This window comes from Erpetoichthys calabaricus, chromosome 10 (assembly GCF_900747795.2).
Source record: "Erpetoichthys calabaricus chromosome 10, fErpCal1.3, whole genome shotgun sequence".
NCBI lineage: Eukaryota > Metazoa > Chordata > Cladistia > Polypteriformes > Polypteridae > Erpetoichthys > Erpetoichthys calabaricus.
This window is the reverse complement of record NC_041403.2, coordinates 84,238,229-84,256,466: the sequence shown is the minus strand read 5'-3', so window position 1 is coordinate 84,256,466 and position 18,238 is coordinate 84,238,229. Positions and strand designations below refer to the sequence as shown.

The window sequence follows — 18,238 nt, the reverse complement described above, 5'->3', positions numbered from 1 at the left end:
TATACAGTATATTTATTTATTTATTTATTTATTGCCTCACTTTTTAAACTGGCCATTTTATTCCATTTAATTTTTGCACTACTGAACTAAACTGTGTTTTAAACTTTATTGTTCCCTTTAAATGTCGAAAAATAACCTAGCTTCTTTTCATTGTCATTTGAAAATTTCTTTTCCCGTTGCATTACATAATTGTTGGATATAGTTTAAATAATGGTTTACTGACTTTAGCTCAACATCCAATGCTATCTTTGCCCTCACACTAGTAGCAAAGATTTTGACCCTCTTACTTTGTCACTGGTAGACCTCAAACTATTGTATTTGAGGAATTAACATCTAACCATATCACTTGGTTTAGTAATACTTATCTTCTGTGCTGTTCTATCATGTACTGTTCTTGATGCATGTTTATGTGGCAGTGTAACTAGCAAAAATGTTTCTTTATGTACTGCATGACAATACATTAAATTTAACTGAAGTTATAGTCGGAAGGTGACACAGTGATTGCCTCTGCCCCCTTAAGCTCCAGTCATCTGTGTTGTGTGTCCCCTGCACTGGACTGGAAACATGTTCAGGGCTGGTTTCTGTTTGAACCTTAATGCTACAAGGACAGGCTCCAGCCCTGCGACTCTAAACTGGATTAAATGGAATGAAAAGTATTTCTTAGACACTGATGAATAGTTTGTTAAACACACTATGTACAGCAAACCCCATTCTATTTCATTATGAAAACCACACTTCTCTCGGGATGAAAACGTTTTGAATCCCTGGAAAGCATAACACAACCCAAATCACAGCTGAAAATATAAAACTATGTATCTCTGCATAACAAGCCCAATCATATTTCATTTGAAACCCACATCTATGTCAGGTACACAAAACATTTTGTGATCATGGAAAGTATATTGCAACATAATTTAGATTCAAATAATATAAATTAAAAAGTATGAACTTAATTAAACTAAACATTAATAACAATAAAAAATTTTTTTTACATACTTCACTTAATTTTCCCTAAGGTCAACTAGCTTAACTCCCTTGATGACATCAGTTAATAGATCATTAAATGTAGGAAGGATGGAACTGCCTTAGAAATACTGCCAACTGTCAACTTATGAGAGATAATTAACTTCACTCTGTGCATAATATTCACAATGATTCAGATAATGCTACAGGCATTTTCAGAAAAAAAGTGTTTTGATTTTATATAATGTGCTGGTACTAATGTACAGTGCACACACCTTCAACCGTGGGAAGTAGGAATTCTAAGATCTATGCAAAGCCATTCAAAAGTGAAAAATTCTCTCGCAGCTCTACTGAACAAGGAACTTTAATAGCAAAAAATATATTTATGGATAGATTTTAAAGATGGTTTCTAGTTTTGCCTGTAATAAAACTTATTTGGGTTTTTCACCTCACTGCCAAAAACAAATATGTGCCTAAAAAGAAGTCTTCATCTGTCTGTTTTTCAAGAAATTAATCTATGGTAAATGAGTTAATTGTGCAATTGTAGAACTAATACTGACACTAAAACCATTGTTTTCTACAATGTGTATTAACAAGCCTAATTAGGTAAACAAAATAAAGTGAGAGGGCTTGAAACATAAAACAGAAAGGCAACTTTTACACACAATATAATTGTAAAACAGGACAACTAATTATGGTATGACTAATTAACACTGTGAAACTAAACAGACCTACCTGTTGGCCTTTTACACCTGGCTCTCCTGGTTTCCCTTGATCTCCCTGTGAACCTGTCAGACCCCTTTTTCCAGATTTACCCTGTTCACCAATCAGACCCGGTTCACCCTAAACAAAAGTAGCAAAACAACAAAATAAAACCTCTTTTATAAAATACAGATCTGTATATGTAAATCATGTTAACCAAATACCATATATATTAAATTAACTACAAAACAGTGAAAATAAATGTACAGTATAATAAAAAATAAGACTTCAAACATATTGACCCTTTGTTGTAGCGCGCCCTCTGTTGAGGCAGCATGTGGTACCTGTTTAAAATGACACCAGTTTTTTTTTTTTTTTTAATAAATTTGTGTGTGCCAAACATAGTGGTTAGTGCTAGAGCCATAAAACTTTAGAAGGCTAGGACTCAAAACAGTCAACTGCAAGTGAATAACTTGCGTGTTCTCATCTGCTTACGTGCCTCTTTGCTGCCTGTGGATACACTTGTTCCACTTACATAGTCCAAAAACTTGTACATTAAGGTAATTCACAACTCCCGGTTCCTCCCTGTGTGGATAGCGCTTTGAGTACTGAGAAAAGCGCTATATAAATGAAATGAATTATTATTATTATTGTTATTATTAGTTCTGGTTTCAGTGTTGGTGAGTGTGGAAGTGCCCTGTTATGCTCAACCTCCTCATCCTGCCTTGTACCCAGTGCTGCAGACTCTGAACTGGATAGGATGGTTCAATCAAGGGGTGGGTCAGAAAGTGGATGAATATTTATAAGAATATACTCACAATGAACCCATGTGCTTTATACTGCACAGATAAAAAATTTGCCTCTTTGCAGCAAATAATGAAAATTTAATTTTTCTTTAAAAATTATACTCTTGACATTTTTTCAGTCTATACAAGAGACAGCCATTTGTCCCAGTCTTGTTTTCTGCATTACTGCAAATTTTCAGTTAGGTCATACTGTATCATTCTTGTGATATTTATTATTACATTAAAAAGTGTCAAAGAGAAGACATACAGAAAAAAATGTGTATTTGTTTTCTATACCAGGTGGTCAAGCAAACAAAACATCACAGCTATGAAAATGGTAAGGAAAAAGAAAAGCAGAAACATGTCACTAATGACATTAATGAAGCTTCTGTTCAATTTCAATGTAGCATAAACAGAACCTTAATTAATCTCACTACTTGTACCTGTGCTTGCAATACTATTTCATGTCAATATGGCTGCTATGAAATAGGCCCATTAGTGATATGAAACTATGTGATACCACCAATAAGTAATGATATCACAGCAACAACTCAAAAACCAAAGACCAAATTGGAGATGTTCATGATATTATAAGCTAGCCTTAGTAAAATATCAACCAATTTTAAAATACAGGTTTTTTCGCTATTCAATTTTAATATTATAATATGATGATTTTTAATTTTGAGGATAGCATAGTATTTATGAAAAATATAGAGTTGGAAAAGAGCTTTACAACAATATGGAAACCATTTCAGTATAACTTATATTTAGGGAGATGTAGCCATTCAAAGTCATAATCCCCCCTCCCAATTAATTCAAACTTTGTTAGCTTAAATCTCCCTTAATTTTGATCAAAGACATGTGCAATTTCAGTTCCATGGGTTATTCATATGACCAAATAAGCATGCCAAGTTTCGTTAAAATCTGTGATGATGAGGTCCAAAAGTGTGGTGATTTGGCAAGAAATTACCCAAAAGCAGCTGAGATGTCTGGAATGAATGAAATATGCTGAGTTTCTGTGAAGTTAAGACAGATAGGTACAGAGATAAGATAAATGTGCAAACTAGACTAGGTTAACTGGGCATGGTGCTGTAAAATCTATTCACTTACAGTATGGGATAAACAGGGCTACTGGAAAGGAAGCTGAAGAAGATGTGGATGGAAATAATGATAGATGACATGATAAGAATGGTTATCATCACTAATGACACTCTAGGTAAACTAAAAATATTTCCTAAATTATTTGTATTGATGTACACTTAGTTCTTAAAAAATAAAAATCAATAAATCGTGTACCTTGGGCCCAGGAGGCCCTTGTTCTCCTGGGTTTCCTCGTAGTCCAGCTTCTCCCTGTGGTCCTGGAAAGCCAGCCAGTCCCACCAGACCTGGATTCCCACGTTCACCCTAAAATAACAAGTAATGCTGAGTAATATTTGTACTTTAGTTACAAAGATTGATTATCACATGGTTGAGCTGTGCTATTTTGGCTTCACTTAAAAAGAAAATGTGGTAAAAATGTCTTAAACAAAATTTCCACAGTAAGAATTCTTCTGATTCTGTCTTTTTGACAATGAGATATTCTATTTGTGCCAAAAGAGATAAGAACTGAGAGTTAAAAAGCAAGAAAGTTCATATTGCTACTCAGGTCATTAGTAGCAGTTTGTCAAAAATGTAAAACTCACATGTAGATATTTTTTCTCTCTTCAGATTTACAGATTAAAATGTGAGAAATAATAGTAATTAATTGTTTTAGAATTTGAAATTGTATGTCAATATTCAAATTCTAAGAAGACTGTTAAACAAAAAGAAGTAAAAAGAAACAATTCAGAGCTTCAAATTGTCTCCATCAAGAGAAATGCAAATAAATAAGCTTGGAAAACATAAAACAGTAAAAATAACACAGTTACAAGGCAATACATAGGAATTTGAAAATAAAATGAATTGTCACAAACTGTAACATTCTCATACCACAACACTGGATTCTGCTTAACCCAATTTACAACATAATAGAATCTGATGCTGAAGTCTATTCTGGAAACAACAGACTTATTAAAGAAACCAGCCTGGGAAAGGGTTCACATTTATGGCAGATCTCATTCATGTACATATTCAGAAGAAAGAGTTGCCAATTCACTCAACATGTGCATCTTTGAGATGTGGAATTAAAACTGGAGTGTACACAGAAAAAAACTATGCCAGCATAAGGGAAATATGAAACCCCGGACCTTGGACCTGTGAGACAACAACACCAATCACTGTCCTCCTCAGTATGAAAGAACTGTTATACAATTTCAAAAAATGATCAATTTCTATAAAAATGACCTTGTCAATACTGTACTTCACATTTTATGTTTTTTCCCTATCAAGGATTAAAATTTTGAGATAACTGTACTCTACCAATCAATAGATACAAGTTCCAAGAATTGTTCGTACAATCTTAACTCATTTGTCCACCCATTGTCCAATTTGCTTACACATTTCTGGGTCATGGTGCCAGACCATTACAGGGCACACTCTTATTATATTCACTCACACCAGGGCATTTAAAGTTCCTAGTAAACCAAACCTGGATGTCTTTGTGGTGTGAAAGGAAACTCAGAGTACTCTAAACCAGGACCCTGGATCAGTCAGTTAGTAAAATGAACTACTACTCCATCATATTACCCTATTCATAACTTTTACTTATTAATTAATAATGAATGTATTTAATCATATAATCATTATTTTACAAACTTGGTAAAGCAAACTAGCAGTAAGCCTCATTAATTTATAAGCTGTTTGACTGATTTTAATAAACAGTAATCCCTCGCTATATCGCGCTTCGCCTTTCGCGGCTTCACTCCATCGCAGATTTTATATGTAAGCATATTTAAATATATATCGCGGATTTTTTGCTGGTTCGCGGATTTCTGCGGACAATGGGTCTTTTAATTTCTGGTACATGCTTCCTCAGTTGGTTTGCCCAGTTGATTTCATACAAGGGACGCTATTGGCAGATGGCTGAGAAGCTACCCGGCTTACTTTTCTGTCTCTCTTGCGCTGACTTTCTCTGATCCTGACGTAGGGGGATTGAGCAGGGGGGCTGTTCACACACCTAGACGATAAGGACGCTCGTCTAAAAATGCTGAAAGATTATCTTCACGTTGCTATCTTTTGTGTAGCTGCTTCCTGAAACGACATGCACGGTGCTTCGCATACTTAAAAGCTCGAAGGGCACGTATTGATTTGTGCTTGAAAAACAAACTCTGTCTCTCTCTATCTCTCTCTCTCCCTGCTCCTGATGGAGGGGGTGTGAGCTGCCGTCTTCAACAGCTTTGTGCCGCGGTGCTTCGCATACTTAAAAGCAAACAGCCCTATTGATTTGTTTGCTTTTCTCTCTATCTCTGTGACAGTCACTGCTCCTGACGCGCACTCCTTTGAAGAGGAAAATATGTTTGCATTCTTTTAATTGTGAGACGGAACTGTCATCTCTGTCTTGTCATGGAGCACAGTTTAAACTTTTGAAAAAGAGACAAATGTTTGTTTGCAGTGTTTGAATGACGTTCCTGTCTCTCTACAACCTCCTGTGTTTCTGCGCAAATCTGTGACCCAAGCATGACAATATAAAAATAACCATATAAACATATGGTTTCTACTTCGCGGATTTTCTTATTTCGCGGGTGGCTCTGGAACGCAACCCCCGCGATGGAGGAGGGATTACTGTAAAGGCATTTACTCATGATTACAAAGTAATATGGGAGTACCCGATAGTTTATTCTGTACAGTTAAATATTTACAGTAAGTACTAGACCACATTGCCTGCCAATTGCGACAGCAGGAGCAAATAATTGAACTCTTGCATTTAATGTAACAATTGCACTACATTTGCTCAATGCCCTGTAATCAACATTGTAGCCAAGTGTTGTATACTTACTGTAGGCCCTTTCTGTCCTGGAAGTCCAGGTTTTCCTGGATTTCCAATGGCTCCTTCCAATCCTTGATATCCGGGAATTCCTTTGGCACCAGGTGGACCTGGAAAACCCTGAAGAAGAAGAGGTGAACGCATTTTTATTGATGTAATGTAGTTTTCATACCAAGATTACTGTTGAAGAGTATACAGAATTAAAAGGTAATTAAATTAGTAATTAAAGTAATTAAAACCTTGCTTGCAAACCACAGTGTGTACTTAAATTAACAAACTATTTTTTTTGTTAAAGTGTTTTGACCAGACAACATTCTCTTCCATTTGAATTTTGTGAATGACTTCAACTAATGTTATTTCTACCCTACCTTCATTCTAAATTAGATTTGATATCTGATACATATAACACATATATACTTTTTTGGTGAACATCTTTCAGAAAGTCACACACTAAAACCATCAATTCGTCCATAGCCTGAAACAATTTGATCTCTTTTTAAGGTCGGTGGGAGTTAAAGCCAACTCTCACACCATGAGATGCAAAGATTTGGACATGGTGTCAGTTCATCATAGGGTACAATCACTTATAGGGTGCCAGTTTTGTGTTGCCAATCAATCTAGCATACATCATTCTGAGAATAAATCAGTACACCTACAGAAAGCTCCACATGCAGATATGGACGCACACTCTTCCATAGAGAAGAGTGTTCAGGCCTAATCCCATGTTCAGCCATACTGCCCCCCACAAAAAATAGGGTATCATAATAAATGATATGAGTCGACATGTCTGATACATGTTTCCCATTCCACTGGCATAAGATTTTAGTGTCAGTGTTAGTAATCCAAGTTACTTCGTAGCATGATGCAGATTTCATAATAAACATGCACACCACTCTGAAATTACATTAAAAATAAATTAAAGAGTATATAAATATAGGCTGAAACTGAGGTGACTCTAATTTACCATGAATAAGTTAGTATTAGTGTGTGCATGAGTTAGCCAGTTAATAGACTGGTGCTCCATCCAGAGGTGTCCCTGACTTGTGTTGGATTTAGACTAAGTGCTTTGAAAAAAGAATGGTGCATTCATTTTTATTTTAGCAAAACAGTTAGACAATCAAAAACAGAAGTTGATGTAAACTTGTCATATTAGATATACTTACTTCATTACCAGGTTTGCCTGCTAGACCACGTGTTCCTTTTTTCCCTTGTGGTCCCTGAAACCAACATTAAACAATTTAACATTACTAACAAAAAACAGTCTTTACTACTGTATATTGATTATTTCATGCAGAGCAATGTTATGCATTCTAGCAAAATAATAAAATCAATTTACAAAATAAATACCAGAATTTAAAGTGCACCTGCAGTTAAAAAGAGGAAGAGCCAGTCATTGTTCTCTTTATAACATACAAAAATGACTTTTATAAAGCTATGGCAAACTAAAGTCGGTAGGGAGAAATAAATGAAAACATTACCATTCAACAGGGAGATTAATAAAGACCCCACACACCCCAGTACAGAAGCATTAAATGCTGTTTTTCATCAGTATGACAAGATATTGGAAGTCATTTTAACTCCTCAGTTAGTCTGCAGCTGATTTTGATAGCTGATCAAATTTACAGCAAAACTGTATGATCATTGAATGTTTTACAAACTGCAGAAAAACCTTAAAACTATGTTAAACTTTTCAGTTGCTATGCAGATATACATTTGACTATTTAAATTATAAATAATAACAAGGAAGAGCGCTATTTTTTCAATCAATATTCAGAAATATTTGAACATTTTTTAATAATTCAGAGATAGGAGATCTTTTATATATATTTTTCAGTATTCTAATATGCATTTATAATACTATTGCTACAAGCACAAGTAAAAACGCTGAATAAATATCGTCACACACATTTTCATGGGAGGCAGTCAATGGGCTTAACTAATGGTAAAATGCCGGGTCAGGGTTTAATGAAGTGCTTAATGCTTTTTCTCCCTCCTCTGCAGATCACCAGAAGGAAAGATCACTTAAACCCCAACCTGGTTCTTCTTCAATCTCCAGGTCCCACCCTCCTACTGACCTCACTTCCACCTGTTCTTGACTGGACCCTTCTCTTCCTTTCCACTACCTATAAAGCCAGCCACTTGCCTTCCCCAGTCAGTCCTGTCTTGGACTTGGTCATTTGAAACTATTTAATATTCTTCTTGTTTTGAGACATTGTTAATAATATACATGGTGGAACTCCAAACATTTCCCTTGTCCGTTGTGCTCTTTTAAAATGTAAATATAAAAAAACATTTGAAAATCTAACATTTACCTCAGATTACGTAAATTCAATGTACTCGATGAAGTCTTTGCCAAGTTAGAAAAATATGCATTCTGTCAGCCAGAGCTTGCACAGTGCAATGAACACTCAAGGCAAACAAAAATATAATAAACACCAGCTCTTAGTAGGCAGTGAAAGAAAGCGTTGCAAGAGTGCCTTCATAAATATGGTTGTACAGAAAGCATCAAAACAAACACCACAAAGTCAGTGTTAGGTTTACTGCATTGTCAAAACACTATTTCAAGAACTAAAATGTAACAAAATGATACAAAACAGAAATGAATGATAGAATGTTTCAAATATTTTATGTTTGGTAAAGATCACTCTGATCATTAAAAGCATTTAACTACATATGGAAACATCATAGTATAACAAAGCACCTGTGCTTAATGAAGGCACAACACCTAAAACTTGGCATTCCTAACTTTCAGTTTATCTTTCAGTAAAATATTAACCTCCGTCTATATTTCCCTTTGACAGAGACATGGCTGCACAGGCATAGCTTAATTTCTGATACTTTAAAAAACAGTACAAGGTCAACATCAAACTTATAGACATTTGTATATGTATATTTTTTGAAACAAAAACAAATGCAAGGCAATGATCTAGGAAGGGGATACTAGTATACTGAAATCATGTTAGAAAGCCTCATAATTTATATATATTAGAACTTCATATACAGTATGTACTGAACAGATATATTTGAGAGTATAGAAATGCAAAGCTTTCTTTTTAGTAGCATTCATGTGTCATTCAACATACCATCATGTTTGTACCAATAGTGCATTTTTCTATGAATATAAAAAAAGAAAATGACAAGTAGGAAGTTGAAAGCATCTTTGAATAATTTTTACCAACTTGTACTGAAACAAAATTTGTAGTGTTATTTAAGCTTTGAGTTCTGAGATCTGAGATAAATATCCATCCATCCATCCATTTTCCAACCTGCTGAATCCGAACACAAGGTCACGGGGGTCTGCTGGAGCCAATCCCAGCCAACACAGGGCACAAGGCAGGAACCAATCCCAGGCAGAGTGCCAACCCACCGCAGGACACACACAAAACACACCCACACACCAAGCACACACGAGGGCCAATTTAGAATCACCAATCCACCTAACCAGCATGTCTTTGGACTGTGGGAGGAAACCGGAGCGCCCGGAGGAAACCCACGCAGACACTGGGAGAACATGCAAACTCCACGCAAGGAGGACCCGGGATGAGATAAATATATATTTGCAAATGTTTTCCTATAGTTGTTTCTGTTATTCTGTACAATCTCCTCAATAAATCTTTAAATATGAATGAACTTCCCTTATTCTGAGTTGCATCACAGGGTTCATGGCTTTGCTCTTCACCAAGTTTGTGAACGTTTTAAGACTTTTGTTTGTTAAGATCCTTAACCCCATTCTGGGCCTTTTGGGTTTGAGGTCAGGCTGCCTGGTGATAGGTGAACTCAGTGGGCCCACACTTGAAGTCATGTCCAAGTCTGGCCTTTTTTGCTAGTTTTTGGAGGCCTGCTTCCCTTTTTCTGATTTGTATGGAAGTATTAAACAACAAGTGTAAAATATATTAAATGAAACCAAATTGTCATACCTGATGTCCTTTCTCTCCTTTTGGGCCCTGCTTGCCTTGTTCTCCCGGTTCTCCCTTAGTGAAATCACAAATAACAAAAAATGAAATTTTTGTAATTGAAAATTTTATAGGGTCATACAAAACTGAAATAAGATTTTATAACAAAATACACTGATTGATACTCTGAAACTACATCATTCGCTACATGGCTTTGGCGAGATAGAGGACATCATGGAAAAACTGAATTCAAGACTGAAACAAGACCTGTATGTGGCAGCACTCCACTGAAGGGCAAAATCACTGATACTCTGCAAAGGTATGGTTGTTATTAAGAAAATCTGAATGAAACACATACACACGGAAAATCTGCAAACTTTTACATGAATATAGACTTGTGCTAAGAACTGAAACCATATCATGAACAACTCAACAAAAACAAACTTTGTGTCTCTATGCACTTCAAGTATTTAATGTAAAACATAATTTAAACAACCTTTTAATGTGGAACAGTGTGATTTTGTTTTATTGTAATATATATATGGAAAACATTTCTATTTCTTTTAAATTTTATGTTATAATACCATAAAATTATGCTTCTGGAGATCCTACAAAGTGGTATCAATATGTAAAATTTGTTTCTCACAACTTGTACATAAAACTGTTAAACTGTACCTATTTACTTGCTTACAAATACTGGTGTTTACAAATATTGCATTTGTAAATCAAGAAACTAATATTTTTGCAATGACAACCTATTGTTATTTTTGGATTTTAGTTACATCAATAAACCCTACATTACTCAATGTAGTGAGAGTCTGGCTGCTATTTCCTGGTTAGTTTTACTGACTGACTTGCCAAGTGCACTTTCTTTTGAATTTATTGCTTTATTGTTTCATTTTTACTGGGCAACAGCCATGTAAGGCATTATCTCACAATGTTTCCTGAATTTCCCAAGAGTTAACTGCCTACTCCTTGTTTAGTCCTAATTCCGAGAGGCAACAACATGCATCCAGAAGCATAATGTTAGTCTATCAGCTGCAATGACAACCATGCTGCATGCGTTCTTGGTGTTTTCTCATCAAGGAAGAAAGGACAAAGATCAATGATAGTGCTTGGGAGAAAAGTTTGCAGGACAAAAAGCCACATGTCATGAAATTTCTAGAACTTTGATATTAACAAAAATGGACAAACAGAAAGACTGGAACTGCACATTGGTCAGGAACCAAACACTAGGTCATGTAAAATTTTTCTTTTTCCTCATTCTAGTCAAGTTTATGAAACACAGTAAGAAAACAATGGATACATCAGGTATACAAATTTTGGAAATTATTATACAAATAGACTACATAATGCATGAACAACAAGTAAATTAAATATTCTTAATTTATTTTTTGTGCTTTGTTTGTGTATTATGTTTTAGTCACACTTTATGGAAAATGTCCTATAACAGGCTCATTTCTTAACTTTACTACATTTAAGATAACCAAGCTGTGAATGCTATGATGAGCAAGGCAAATGTTTGCAAAGATGGTGAAAATGAACCATACTAAAATGATCTGCCTGGACAACTTGAGGTAATGAAGAATATTGTTTCTCTCCTGGTTTATTGTCTCGAGCATGGTGGGCAAATTATAGCCCAAATATACCTACAGTTTAAATACAGAAGTTTGTGAATAACAAAAATAAATGTAAAAGTAGATAAGATACACGTAAAAGTTGCCATTCCACAGGTAAATAGAACAATTTCTGACACTCTCTGACAAATTCACAAAAATGAGTAAATAGCCCTTATTACTAACCGACTTTCGTATTACAGTTTTTACAGCCTACAAATTGTTTGAATTAACTTCGTAGTTAGTAGGGAATAGCTCAAAATGTACTGGTGGTGTTACCAAAACCAGTGGGAGGATCAGGAAATGATGAGGCTTAGAAAGACTGCACCTGAATAAATGTCACCCACTACATACACAACCTCCTCATAAATACTGCTACTATTGCAGGAAAAAACACATGCACTCTAAGGCTATTTAACTTGTGAACGCATATAATATTTGTGCCAGTCTGAAAGAGACTCATCAAGCTGTGAAGTTACATACTAGTGTAATTAGTGTTAATCTCTACCACAGAAAATATTTCGTACAGGCAGTCCTTGTTGTCCAATTGCACCTCTTAGTCCTGGGAGACCTACAAGACCCTAATAATAGAAAAAATTAGAAGTCAGTTTAAATAATTATTCACAACCATGTAATTTATGTGTAAAACTTTATGTGTCTTATTTCAACAGAGCAGTTACAGTTCTTGTAACCACCCAAAAAAACAATCATTACAACTAGCAATTAGATGATATAATCACAAACACAAGGGCAATATCACACTGTAGCTATGAATAACTCATAACAGAATTAAAATGTTAACCCATTTCAATGAAAATAATTTTTGATCCACAGATTTATTGATTTGTTAAAAACATTTTTATTCATTGAACTTTTTTTCCCTTCTTGCTGCAGATGGCTCAACACATTCATTTATATCTAAAAATTAAAAATTCCACACTGGGACTTACCTAACTTTCTTTACTATCACCTTAGGGTCCAACAATAAAGAACCAGAAAAATGTTCTTTGAGATGGTTTTGGGTTTTCAAAAACTTAAAATATAACATAATTGCACCCCTAGAATATCTAAATTATAGAAACAGTGATTTACCTCATAGCCTTCATCTCCAGGGTCTCCACGCTCCCCGCGTTCACCAAAAGGACCCTACAAATTTACAAATTAAAATATATTCAAAGAAATATTAAACATATGTGCCTATTAAAGTTAAGATCTCATTATCATCATGGTTAGTGCTGTTTTTCTGTAAACACTTAGGCTTTGTATGCTTGATTTCAGATGGTTAAAGACAGTATAGTAGGAAACTATTAATTTTTACAATTTAAAATTATTCTCTGTATAATTCATACACTTTAAATAAGAAAAACTTACAGGTTCACCCTGTGGCCCTGGGGGTCCTGTTACAGTGCTATCCTCACCTGGGAAACCCTAAATGAAAAAAGTAAATGTATTTATCTCAACTTGTCAGTTATATATTCTATCAGATGCTGAATTTTTGTCACAGTTATTTATTTTCTCCATCTTTATTGACAAATTGGCATAGATTTATGTTGTATTTTTATAGGACTGTAACGTAAAGAAATACATTGTTACTTTTTTCACTCAGTTTTAGCTAAAACAAGTAAATATTTAAATATTATACAGACATACAGAGGCAGCAAGGAAACTCAACGACGATAAATTTGGATATAATGGTGGATCATGTAGCTAAAATATTTATATTCTTAATATCAGTTTGACTTCATTTTAATAAAGTATATTTATTTCCTGCTACATTATGACTTTATTAAATAAAGTATATTTACTTCCTACTACATTACACTGCATTTAAAAATAACCCATACGTCCAGTTCAAATTTACAAAGTAAAATACATCTATATATGAATCAGAGCAATATGATATTAAGATGATGACTTGATGTGTAACTCAAACACAACTAATTTTCATTCTGTAGCACATTTAATGTACCCAATAAACGAACTGTCTTTTAAAATCTTCCAGTTTACTACCTTGTTATATAGTTTTCATTTGAGGTTATCACAGAAAATCTACATGGCCTTAATGTTTTACAGTTGACATGCACTTGTGTGTATCTCTGCAACACTTCCTATTCAAAAAACACTTGCTATTCAAAAAAAAGTAATTTAAGAGAAACAGTACCATAATTTTAAATCACCTCAACACTGCCACATATGGAAAGATTATGAATACATACCTTTTCACCTTTGGGACCTGGTGGACCAGGAGGACCTGGTTTTCCTTGATGACCCTACAAATGTTAAAATAATGTAACACAATACATAACACTTTATTATATAGTAAAAACACTAAGACAGACCAAGGCAATATATATTTGCACTATTATCACTGCATTACTAAATATTATTCACCTAGAATAGCTGCAAAAAAAATACTACAAATGAAAGGCAAACAATATTTTCATAAATGTGAAACATGCACACACATACTTAACCAGATGCACCTTTTTTTGGATTCAACAGTAAATGGGTGAATGTTCTATTATTGTCTTTGACAGTGTATATGTAATAATTTGGTAAAATGGAATGCTCAATGGGGCAACTCCATCATTCAAACAGGACAAAAATAATCTTCCTGAGAAGCGGAAAGACAGTTTCAGACAATCTGTGTGGTTCATACAGTAAAAGCTAAATAACACTTAGAATAATGTGGAAAGTATTATGATCAATTTATTTTGTATAACATCTATAGAAATGCAGCAGTCATACACATAACCATATCCTGCATCAACAGACAAATATGCAGTATTATACTAGTACTTGGTTTACTCTGTGATTTACAGCAATTACAATTTGGCTCATTATAACTGGATAAAGCATTTTCTTCAGGGGTCCTAGAAACTACTGAAATCATCAGAAAAAAAACTGAAATTGTAGAGATGTCAGGTAATTGAAAGGAACTACTCTGGGCATCTCTCTCCTAGGAGGATTAGCGACGAGAGGAAAAGTAAAAGGGATACCGTTTTGCTGATGTTAGCGGCTAAGCGACTTTGTCTTTCTTCTGAGGTTTCATTTTGCTGACGTGCTGGCCCCTCTTGTGTTATTAGCGGCTAAGCGAGTTTTCTGTTTCCTCAGAGGAGGAGCCCTTACCCCGACTCCACCTCTCACTTTCACTTCCTGGCCGGACAGACACACACACTTCCATGCATATACGTTTATATATAAGATAAGGAGGCACTCACATGTGCAAAGGACAAGAAATAGGGAGGTTCAATGTGGCTCTTCACTTTAGCATTGTGACTAACTCTCTAGTTAAGCTCATCTTGTGTTTTTCTTTCTTTCTTTTGTATGTTTTCAGATTTGCTTTTGTCTTGTGGCTTTTTGGATACCTTTGCCTGTACTGTTCTTTCAATCTCATACTTAAATAAACAATGATTGTTGTACTATTTTCTGCATATATCTTTGAAGTCTGCTTATCCAGGACTACACAGCAAGCAAGGTGCACACAGCCAGACAAACTTTTTTTTGTGCAGCAGTCCTGGGGGTGGAGTTTTGACTGCTTAGTGCGTACATGACACTTAGTCTTTTATGCTAGCTCGGCTTTGAACCTTTTCTCTACCAGTTACATAAACATCATCACTTTAACAAAAAAGTTAATAATAAACAGAAAGCACAATAGACTACAGGCCTCTGAGAGTTTAGATCCTCCATAAAGTATATGAGGTACGAGAAAGATGAGGCTGCAGTAGAAGTATACATGCATTTGTCTGCTCCATGTCATGTTCCTTCATGTCAACTTCCAGTAAATGTATCCTCATTCCATCTGTATTGCCCAATAACTATCCCTACACTTCGCCTCATGGCAAAAATGTTATTTTCAATTAAAAGATCAGATACACTGTTAACATGGCTTCATTTTCTGTCATACATCAAAAGGCTGTCCCCTTAATGTTGCTGTCCAACAGATTAAATCACTTTTTTTAAGCTAGTTCTTAGAAATGAAAATGTGGGAAGGCATGTTTCAGTGTACTGTTTAACACATTCCAAATGTTTATAAATGAATATTTTTTTTAAATCAGTCAGTGCTTGAGAAAGAATGTGTGAGGACACATGTTTCTACTCAAACACAAGGTTCACATAAGTTTCTGAGAGCTGCTACTTACAAAGTCATCATGTTTGCTTGACTTAATGTTAAGCTACAGTATACCACTAGTTAGCATGCACAACTGAAACAAGTCTCAATGAACTGTGAGGATGTAGTGCTAACCACTACACTGCACTGAGTCAATTTCATCTTGTAAAATCAAATGCTTATAAATATTTAAATACATTGCAAACACTTATACAATGATCACTGGGTAAACAGCAGATCAGCTTAAACTATAACTGTTAACTTTAACAGTCACCATATAACCCATGCTGCATTACATACTATAGTAATAAAATAGTAGTAATAGTATAAAACGCCTTCAACCCTCTGCAGTTCGCATACCAGGAGAAAGTGGGAGTGGAGGATGCCATCATCTATATGTTACACCGATCCCTCTCCCACTTGGACAGAGGCGGAGGTGCTGTAAGAATTATGTTTCTGGACTTCTCTAGCAATCCAAACTCTGCTCCTTAGGGACAAGCTGACAGAGATGGGAGTAGATTCATGCCTGGTGGCATGGATTGTGGACTATCTTACAGATAGACCTCAGTATGTGCGTCTCGGGAGCTGCAGGTGTGACACTGTGGTCAGCAGCACAGGAGCGCCGCAGGGGACTGTACTTTCTCCAGTCCTGTTCAGCCTATATACATCGGACTTCCAATACAACTCGGAGTCCTGCCACGTGCAAAAGTTCGCTGACGACACTGTTATCGTGGGCTGCATCAGGAGTGGGCAGGAGGAGGAGTATAGGAACCTAATCAAGGACTTTGTTAAATGGTGTGACTCAAACCACCTACAACTGAACACCAGCAAAACAAAGGAGCTGGTGGTGGATTTTAGGAGGACCAGGCCCCTCATGGACCCCGTGATCATCAGAGGTGACTGTGTGCAGAGGGTGCAGACCTATAAATATCTGGGAGTGCAGCTGGATGATAAATTGGACTGGACTGCCAATACTGATGCTCTGTGCAGAGGACAGAGCCGACTATACTTCCTTAGAAGGCTGGCGTCCTTCAACATCTGCAAGAAGATGCTGCAGATGTTCTATCAGACGGTTGTGGCGAGCGCCTTCTTCTACACAGTGGTGTGCTGGGGAGGCAGCATAAAGAAGAGGGACGCCTCACGATTGGACAAACTGGTGAGGAAGGCAGGCTCTATTGTAGGCACGGAGCTGGACAGTTGACATCCGTGGCAGAGCGAAGGGTGTTGAGCAGGCTCCTGTCAATCATGGAGAATCCATTGCATCCACTGAACAGTATCATCTCCAGACAGAGGAGTAGCTTCAGCGACAGACTGCTGTCATTGTCCTGCTCCACTGACAGACTGAGGAGATCGTTCCTCCCTCATACTATGCGATTCTTCATTTCCACCGGGGGGGTAAACATTAACATTATACAAAGTTACTGTCTGTTATACATGCCTTTTTATCACTCTTTAATTTAATATTGTTTTTATAAGTATGCTGCCTCGAGTATCACAATTTTCCCTTGGGATTAATAAAGTATCTATCTACCTAGTAGCTGCTAGTTCTGATTAAAGACCAGCTGAACTTCTACTGTATGTACAGTAAGCATGTATTTTGAGGGATAAGCTCGATTGATATTTTAGTTCTGCACAGCTGTGACTATATGCCTTTATTATATATGTTAATTCAAATTATGCCTAAAGTAATACCATTTTGTAATGAACGGGTGAGCCTGATCCTTAGTTTCTCTGAACCACATAACTGTTCTTACAAAGATTTTTCTGTGCTACTTTCATTAATTTTTGTGAATGTCCATAAGAAATACACGAAGATACAGTAGATGTCTATGTGTAAATCATGAAATGCTTGTGGCTCCTAAAGAGCTAGAAAAAGTTTATTTTGGAAAAGCTTTCAACATACTTATTACCACTACGAAAGTAACAAATATGATGCAAATTGACATTGTGCTGTGGTGAAATTGTGCATGTGATGAAATGTTAAAAATGCCCTTTCTATTAATGGGAACACATAAGGAAATCATTTTTAAATTTCTGAAAATGTACTGAATATTTAAGATATCATAAAAATTTTACATTAACAGCATAGTGGTAGGAATGTAAAAGGAAAAGAGAAACGTTTTCTTTCTGTAAGCTTGGAAACAATTGCCTCTGTTGCGTACAAGTACTTTAGTATCCTAGACATCTAAGAAACAAACGTTTGAGCTCTCATTATTATTAATAGCCTTTGAAGTTGGCCTTATCTGAAGATTGAAATGCACAAGATG

General features: G+C 35.7%; 1 protein-coding gene across 1 annotated transcript in view; it reads right to left on the bottom strand.

Moving 5' to 3' along the window:
- LOC114659194 (collagen alpha-1(XXIV) chain) overlaps nucleotides 1-18,238 on the bottom strand; it is a 338,513-nt gene that overhangs the window by 45,006 nt on the left and 275,269 nt on the right. Inside the window, exons 41-49 of the mRNA XM_028811519.2 lie at nucleotides 14,077-14,130; nucleotides 13,232-13,288; nucleotides 12,953-13,006; nucleotides 12,388-12,441; nucleotides 10,269-10,322; nucleotides 7,515-7,568; nucleotides 6,364-6,471; nucleotides 3,747-3,854; nucleotides 1,699-1,806 (exon numbers count right to left, since the gene is read on the bottom strand). Coding sequence (XP_028667352.1) covers nucleotides 1,699-1,806; nucleotides 3,747-3,854; nucleotides 6,364-6,471; nucleotides 7,515-7,568; nucleotides 10,269-10,322; nucleotides 12,388-12,441; nucleotides 12,953-13,006; nucleotides 13,232-13,288; nucleotides 14,077-14,130 — 651 coding nt within the window. The remainder of the gene's footprint in view (nucleotides 1-1,698; nucleotides 1,807-3,746; nucleotides 3,855-6,363; nucleotides 6,472-7,514; nucleotides 7,569-10,268; nucleotides 10,323-12,387; nucleotides 12,442-12,952; nucleotides 13,007-13,231; nucleotides 13,289-14,076; nucleotides 14,131-18,238) is intronic.